Raw genomic sequence first — 8,581 nt, forward strand, 5'->3', positions numbered from 1 at the left:
CAACTTTTCACTCGATTTCGGCAACACCCACAGTATGGATTGACATCGACTTCAAAACTGCTGGAGTAGTTGCCGGGTGTCCGGTGCTGCAGAATGAAACATGATGTAACAAGCCATTGTTAATAAATTTTTTCTACAAATCCCTAAGAATCAATTTTTTCAACATTCAAATGAACCATTGTTTTGCTTACTGGAGAAAACATAAAAACAATACGATCTAAAACAGACTTATAAAATTTATGATGACTACGCACCCGGACCAGAATGCACCCACCTTTGTGGTTCGTTATGTACAGCATTATAATTTTCTTTATTTCCTTTCTCTAAACGATTTATTCGATCCAATAATTCGGCTCTCTCCTAAGAATAAAGAAATTCGCAAATTTTTTATTTTAAATTTTCAGTTCAAATAAATTTCAAGATTTAATAAGAAACTTTTTCAACATCAAAATCTTGAGAAATCAATACAGCACCAACCTATCAATACAGCACCAACCTTTAGCAATACTTTCAATTTCACTGCTATGTCCTGGTTGACCTGCAAAAAATATTTTGAAGTTTCATGATATTGAAAAACATCAAAGTGTAGATTTCTAAATTAAATTATCACATTTTAAATAACTTCAGGACTTATGAATACATTTCAGCGTTTCAGCGCCTAGCATGTCTGCAAGGCCTAATTTTGTGCTGAAAAATTTTGTGATAAAAAACACTTTATGTCAGATAAATTTTCTATCAGAAATAGTAATACATATTTTCTGGTCGGCTCCCCTCCACAGCAAACCAAAACAATTCACAAACTACAATTTCAAACCACTTCAAAATTTTTTAACTTTTCAAATTTTAGCACAGTTTAATACTTACGACCGAATAGGTAGATGCTCCTCGTCTTCGCTCTTGAAGCTGAAACACTTATCTTTCTAGTGAAGTAATGAATTATTAAATGCATGAAATATACCATCACTTCCGTGTCGTCATTACTATTTAAAGTTACTCAACAACTCAGTAAGTCGATAAGCATAACCATGTTGCCAAATATTTGAAAACTAATAAACTTGAAACTAAAACGCGTAATTAAATTAGCTTAGATGGCAGCACAGAGCAGATTTTCATCGCTAAAATCAACTCTTAAATTTTTAATAAGAGTTCAAAAAAGGCTTTAGGTAAATCACTGGTGGCTACGAGCACAGAAAGAACAGTGCCGCAATCACATTTAAATCATACCATCAACATATGTAAATCAAGTGTGTTCTAAAATCAAAAAAAAAAAAAAAAAAAATAAAATGAGAAAACAAAACCTCTTTCTGAAGTCGCGATATTTGCTGCTCACGTTCCGAAATTGCGTCATTATAATATTTTTCCGTGGCCAATGCCTCCCGCCCTTTTTGCAACAGCTATAAGGGAGAAAAATAAAATCAAAAAAGAAACACATGGCGGAAACACAAGACAGTCTACGATAAAAATTTCATCCTTTCCGGTAAAAATTAAAACATTTTTGAACTCGGAAAAAATGGCTTTAAACTTGTCAAATTTTTACATTCGGTCATGAAGCCTGACAAAATTTGAAATCGAAATTAAACTATCTTCTCACCATACTCTGCAATTTATCGACACATTGCTGAAGATTGTTATTTGCAATTTTAACAGCTTTCAATTCGTCATTGCGATTCGGAGCGCTAACTGATGCAATTGCATCTGGTTCCAAAGCAGCAATAGATCCATAAAGTAGCTCGTTTAAAGCATTATAACTTTTACAACGCTGATCTAGAATGAAATAAATTTGAAAAGTCTGTTTTTCGATCAAAGATTCATTACACAAAATTTTATCTCAGAAATGAAATCACTGCTAAAATTAGTCCAACTTTCCACTAAGCATTCGAAATAATGTTTTGCTGAGTAAATTTTTTTCTTTTTCGAACGGTTTCCCATCCTCTCAATCATGCTAATTCAACTTTTTAAAATAAATTATCTTAAAAAGACAAATTCCCTATTTAAAGACATTGTTTGATTAAGCTGCCATAAAAGGTCAGTAATTGACCACTTAAGAGATACAGTCAAAGTGACAAATGGGAAAAAAGTTAATAATAACATTAATATGTTTTTATACTTTTTATTATGTTTCTCTTCATATTTCTTCTGTTCATTTTGCTGCTAGATGATTTTTCTTGATTGATGGATAAGCAGATTTACTAGTTGTAGAAAAGTATGAGGAAGTTGTCATTCAATTGCAATAAAGAAAAGATCGAGAATGTATAAAAAAAGTTTGTCGTTTTTATCTTCGAAATGTATAAAAAAAGTTTGTCGTTTTTATCTTCGACCTTCTGAAGAATGGAAAATGTCTCCCGAATTTCCTAACAACCCTATGTTAAGCTCCCCCTGGTAATTTCATTTCAACCATTGTAAAATTTGTACAGATCACGAGGAATTCTTTTTAATGGAAAATCATTTTCGTGATATGCAGAAAGAAAAGATGATAATAAACGAAAATTGAATAATAACCTGGAAATAAACTATTGAGAATTTTCAACACATATAAAATACCACAAAAAATTGGTTAAAGGAAAAATATTACCAAGATGTGAGCATGATGCACATTTCCTCACCATTTTCAACTGCTTTGCCATACTTTCATTGTCTCTTTGAACTTTTCGCAACTGTGCCTCAAGTTGTTTGTAATGAAAAGCAAGCTGTCGTCGTCTTTCTTTTTCACCATGCAACGTTCGCTCTGATACTGCAAAATTTAACAAGTGGCATCTTCTTCGGAGTTATAATAATGTCAAAAGTACTTTAACGAACTAATTGAATTTTTTTTTCATAAACGATAACTTTAAACGTTCTTGACCTTACAAATTACTCGCTTCAATAATTCGAAATCATTATTAAATTGAGAGAGGAGTCCTAAAAATTTTATTCAAAATATACTGCATTACGTAATTTTTTTACTTATTCCAGTTTTCGGTACCCAACTCTAACTCTTCTACTAGATTCATATCTGTCCTCCTTAAAATATACTAGTCCTCAGTAAAATGTGAATTCTAATCATTGGACTTCAACATTTTTTTACGATCGTTATTCAACAGTGATTACCAAAAATGCTTTATTACAATGCCATCAATTCAATTAACTGCAACATTCTTCAATATCACCTGCTAATTATGCTTTTCGTACTTACTTACAGAAGAATAACAGAAGGATAAAGGATTAAACAATATTACCACGAAGACGTTTCTCATATTCCTCCTTCAGTTGTTGAACATATGTATTCATTTAAGTTCGCTATAATTATTTAATACCGCATAAAGCTGAACGGCAATACACTCTGAAACTCAGATTTATAAAAAACAGCATTTTGAATTTAAGGTGTTAAGTGTTAATGTTCTGACTTTCCCAGATCATACCATTCTGGACCAAAAACACAATAATTTGAAATCGTAACCTTTAGCAGTAATACTTAACCTTCAGCAGAATCAAGAATTCCTCAATGGCTAAAAGGGTAAATTGTATGCAAATTAAAGCTGAGAAAAAACCTAATCAAATGATCAAATTAAATTCATGAACTACATTAGTTTCCATCTATTGAACAACTCTAAACTGATAAAGTCCCGAATTTATAAAAAGATGAAGAACTGTTAGTTTTTTCCCCGTTCTGCCCATGATAAATGACGAACTTTGTAATTCAATCGCAAAAAATAAACACTAGTGTGACAGTCATGCAGAAACTGGATAATCCATCAAATACTAATGATGCAAAATGTGGAAAGTAGAGGAAATGAGCAATTTAATCAAAATATTTCATGTTGAATCAACCAACAATAAGAAAAATAGCAAAAGCAACATCAATAATGACAACAGCAACAACAACGGCAGACAACAATGTAGTATATATACATACAATAAATGGGTAAAGCCAATAAAGAAAAAATCTTTTTTCCCACTCACGAATTCCCCGCAGTTCATTTTATAGAAACAGATCGAAACCATTTAACTACCCATTTGCCAACCATAATACATAAGAATCTACGAACTTTGAAAAGCAATGATGCCGATTCCGTATAAAATGAAGTTTGGAGCAAGAGATACTATCAAATAATTATGTTTCCTTGATAAGTCCCGTAACATCTTGTAGATAGTGCAGTGCTCGTTCTTTAACCTGAAAAATTAGAGAGGAACGAATTAAATTATTACACTTCCTATGTTTGTATTTAATCTGAAGGTACTGTGCAACACAGAACATGAATTCAAAAAATTAAATGGAGAATGTAAAATACCAGAGTAGGTTTCATGATTCTTTAAGACAAAATGTCGGTTTTTATTGTCTTCTTATTGAATTATCTTTCGAGTATTCGTCATTTATAACAAAGGAAATTTCAATTTACATCTTTCTCATCTCAGTCTTTACTCCATTCGACGACTTCACTGGCTTACTTTAGGACTTAAATTTTTTTATAAGTTCAAATAAAACAGACATTATTCTGCTGTTCCTCATCACCATGCATTTGCTCCAGACCAACCCATTTCTTGAAAAATAATCGAATTTTATGGGTGGATAATTTTAGTGCGGTGACTCGTTCAAGTAGCTGTCTGAAACAAATCTTTTGAAGAAAATCGTAAGCACCACCAATCTTTAATCATTTTCCCACATATACTGAAATTCATGTAAAACAACTAGCAAGAACTTATTGCGAACAGGAAAAATACTCACCTTGCATCCTCAAATTTTCCAACTTTGATCAGCAGATCAATGTAGACTGTCCAAACATCTGTTTTCTTCGGATATGAATTTAAAATATTTTCAAAAATTGTTTTACTTTGTTCCATATCACCGAATTTGAATTCAAGTTGTGCAAAACGGCTCAAAATTGTCACGTCTAAAATTCAATTCAAAAAAAAAAAAAATCAGATGAGTCATGTGATGGTATGTGAGTTATGGCATATACTGTCTTTTGTAATCACTTTTTGATTGCTACCATTTCTAGTCTAAGTTTCATAACAAGAAATCAAATATCTTTACATTTTGATACAATATGCGGCGAACAATCTGCAATACTGACATGACCTAGAGGACATTAATATCAAGTAATATTTTTTCATCGTTGTAATACGAAGTGACGCAATAAAAATAAAAGCCAGACAATATTACATTTCATTGCTTTGGCAAATAGATAGAAACCTACGGTGTTTCCGAGATAAACAATTGATCGCTTTCTTCATCAAATCCCTTGCTTTATCTGGACGTTTGGTTTCCAGCAAGTGTTGTCCATAAATGAACCAAACATCCAAGTCATCGTGACGAAACCGTTTCAACATTTCATCCAATAAATCATCCAGTTCCTACAATAACCTTTGTGTGAAAGTTTACCCGCAGTAAGATTAAATCAAAATTCTGGAAATCATGTTTTTTCTCAGCAAAGGATATATCCCCAAAAAATTAAAAATTTTTTCGAAACTTTTTTCGGGAAAAAGTTCTACAAAAAAGACTTTGGGTTAAAAGAACTGCCTTTTCGATACCATAACAGTCCTTCATAGGCATTTTCAACTCCCTGCCAAATAATGCGCCACTAGCAAAAGATAAACTACTATCAAAATCTGAAACAGATAATGCAAAACATCTAGCATACCTGGATTTTTCCTAGATTTTGGTATATTTTCACCATTTGCTTATACATTTTCAAAGCATCGGTATTTTTAATAGCGTTATCGAAAACTGCCTTCAACGATTCGCTGGTACCGAAATTTCCTTCTAAATTGAGATATGCTGTCCAAACATTGAAAATTTCGTCCTCTTCACTAAAGAAGAAAGAAATTAAATTATGTGTTTATATTTCACACAGATTACTTTTCAACATATTTTTTCAGTATATATTTTTCAGCTATTTTTGTAAAGTAATTCAGAATAGATTTTAAATAATCCTACATAAGAATCCTCGTGTTACCACTTTTAACATAGATTATCTTCCAAAACAACCATTCATATTAAGAACTAACCGGAAATTGATAACTGAAAGTGCTCGATCCGCAACTGCCCTTGCTTTCTCCACGTCATTTTGTTCCAGAAAGAATGTAATATACCTGGAAAAGTATTGGCAATAAAAATTGACTTATGCTAAAAATTCCTTCTTCCGTTAAAACATAAAGCAACAACTCGATTTCAGTGTATCATGGAGACAATGTTTTTACCTGCAAACATTTTTCAAACAGACATCCTATTTATTAGAAGATCCAAAAAATATATAAACAAATTTAAGCACACCGGATCCACAAAATTGAAGAATTGGGTGTACCAGCAACTAAACGATCAAAATCATTCGTGTTATCTGGGATCCAATTCGCTTCGAGAATCTTTCTTTCACGATTTATTAATTTCTTTTCCTCTTCTATTTGAAGCTCCTCTTTAGCTAAAACAAATAACAGTGTATTTAAAAAAACGACATTTTCAAGTTCAAAAATTTCTGCATTTAGTTAAATAAAAGAATATAACTTTGAAGCATGAGAACTTTTACACCTACAAAATGCCTATCATTCAAAAGTTATATTCCCTACCATTATTGGTAAACAAATGATAAACTACATAAAAATACCAAAAAAGGCACGAAAATATGCTCAAAAACTGAAACTTCTTCGATATGGTAGAAATTAAAGATAGATTAATATGCAACCCATGATAAGAAAATCACTATTTGAAATTCCCATACTTTTTGGTCTGTTTTGCTCTTCAATATTATCAGCACTAGATTCATCTTTTGCTATTGAAGTACTAACTGGAACATCCACTTTTTGACCAAGTTGCCCTACTTTTGCAAATTCTGCTGGTGTAAATCCTTTTAGAGACCAGTCCAAACCTGGTTCAGGCAACTGAAATTAAAGGAAAGAGTTTAAACCCACAAATCAATTTAATCTAAACTAACAAACTCGCCAGCTAAACCTAAATGGCACATACACAGGTAATATTCAGCATACCCACATACTATAAGTTTTCTGTGAAGCTAATTCTTACTTTTGCTTCAACAACAGTAACTTGTGGCGGTTCATTCTCTTTCAAATGAGATGCCACATAACCAGCTGCTTTCGATTTCTTCCGTGGTAAATCGACTGCGATATCAGATCCAGATCCAACACTTATGAGCCTCTTCCGTGGTTTCTACAAAATATTCGCATTTAAGGCACTTTATAATTTATGAAAATAACATTAGTTCAAAAGTATCGAAAAATTTAATTCGAAAATAATGATTGGAAAGGAGAAATGAGTCAATAAAATTTGGAACTAGAGGAAAAATCAGCACAAACTTCATCCGGGGGGCCTTCTGCAATTAAATCGACAAATTCTACTTTCAAGCCACCATCCGCAAAGGTATGACTAACGCGAACTGTAATCAAATCATCGGGTTTTAACGATAATCTGAAAATTCTTTCACTTCAATCTTCGTTTCATGATGTTCATGAATATTACAGTTCTGTTTGTTTAAATTTATTTATTTAAAATAAACAAAATAAATTCTATTTGTTTATTTAAAAGTTTATTTAAAATGTTTAAATAATCACTTTAACTACAACAATGATCGCTTAATTTGTTCAAGGACTTCTCCCTTCCTTTCAGTACAGCGAAAACTGCTAATTATTTTTGTTATTAGAAATGATCACTGAAAAAAGTATTTCTTCGTGTTTTATTTCTGATTTTGAAATTTTATGGTTTAGATTTAGATTCGAAATTTAAAAAAAATAAATAAAAATAAAAAATAAAAACATTATAATGTGAAATTGATGTACTTCTTGCATCTTGAGACGCAACCAGTAATACCAGGACTGATTTCGACAAAGATATGAGCATCATCAGATGCTGAAGTTACGAACGCTTGGAGCTTCGAACTGATCTGAAATGAAGTCATGATTTTAAATTATGATATAAAAAAAAGAAAAAACACTGAAAGGGTAATGGGAATGTACGAAAAATGAAATTACTACAAAACAGCAGAAAAAATGAAAGGAATTAAAAAACTATTAGGGTACATTCTATGATGCCTGTAACAATTCGCCTGAAATAGCCACTCCTCGATCCAAAACAATTATCTAGAGATACACTAAGGAAAGTGATGGTAAAATCCAATGCTCTCAAAAACATTTACAGAGGGAAACAATTGAAATAAATTTAAACATAAAAGAATACAAATTACTATGGCACCAAACCTTACCTCAATATCAGTTCCACTTCGATACAGCATATTTTTCGATTTTTTCGAAAAGCGTGACTCCGTGACAGCAAGCCATCTACCCTTATCATTATCAAAACGCAAAAGGTGCACATTATAAATCTGAATTTACAACGTGCTGTAAAATATTTAGAAAGCAAAATAACGCGAGAATACATCAGCAAATTGAAGTAATGAAAACTGAAGAGGAACTTCCACAATTTGCACTTCGGAATGTTTGCTTCAAAAATTCCATTGTAATTGATTGTAATTTTTGTAAATTTGCATTCATTCAACTCTATCATTATGAATAGAAAACGTATATATATACATATGTATATATATATATATATATATATATATATATATATATATATATATATATATATATATATATA

At 31.5% G+C, this 8,581-nt stretch overlaps 2 protein-coding genes across 2 annotated transcripts in view; both read right to left on the reverse strand.

Moving 5' to 3' along the window:
- Window positions 1–3,327, reverse strand: part of LOAG_17239 (hypothetical protein) — a 9,448-nt gene extending 6,121 nt beyond the window's left edge. The window contains exons 1-8 of the mRNA XM_020449898.1: window positions 3,216–3,327; window positions 2,573–2,731; window positions 1,592–1,764; window positions 1,299–1,394; window positions 865–903; window positions 497–538; window positions 275–360; window positions 12–86 (exon numbers count right to left, since the gene is read on the reverse strand). Coding sequence (XP_020306507.1) covers window positions 12–86; window positions 275–360; window positions 497–538; window positions 865–903; window positions 1,299–1,394; window positions 1,592–1,764; window positions 2,573–2,731; window positions 3,216–3,267 — 722 coding nt within the window. The 5' untranslated portion in view covers window positions 3,268–3,327. The remainder of the gene's footprint in view (window positions 1–11; window positions 87–274; window positions 361–496; window positions 539–864; window positions 904–1,298; window positions 1,395–1,591; window positions 1,765–2,572; window positions 2,732–3,215) is intronic.
- A 763-nt stretch (window positions 3,328–4,090) lies between these two features.
- LOAG_17240 (S1 RNA binding domain-containing protein) overlaps window positions 4,091–8,581 on the reverse strand; it is a gene marked incomplete at both ends in the record, with an annotated part of 15,199 nt that continues 10,708 nt past the window's right edge. The window contains 12 exons of the mRNA XM_020449899.1: window positions 4,091–4,150; window positions 4,467–4,581; window positions 4,703–4,868; window positions 5,175–5,331; window positions 5,619–5,787; window positions 5,986–6,069; window positions 6,251–6,395; window positions 6,693–6,852; window positions 6,995–7,138; window positions 7,285–7,396; window positions 7,765–7,868; window positions 8,187–8,306. Coding sequence (XP_020306508.1) covers window positions 4,091–4,150; window positions 4,467–4,581; window positions 4,703–4,868; window positions 5,175–5,331; window positions 5,619–5,787; window positions 5,986–6,069; window positions 6,251–6,395; window positions 6,693–6,852; window positions 6,995–7,138; window positions 7,285–7,396; window positions 7,765–7,868; window positions 8,187–8,306 — 1,536 coding nt within the window. The remainder of the gene's footprint in view (window positions 4,151–4,466; window positions 4,582–4,702; window positions 4,869–5,174; window positions 5,332–5,618; window positions 5,788–5,985; window positions 6,070–6,250; window positions 6,396–6,692; window positions 6,853–6,994; window positions 7,139–7,284; window positions 7,397–7,764; window positions 7,869–8,186; window positions 8,307–8,581) is intronic.

The sequence above is a fragment of the Loa loa genome (assembly GCF_000183805.2).
Source record: "Loa loa unplaced genomic scaffold supercont3.52, whole genome shotgun sequence".
In the NCBI taxonomy this organism is placed as follows: Eukaryota; Metazoa; Nematoda; class Chromadorea; order Rhabditida; family Onchocercidae; genus Loa; species Loa loa.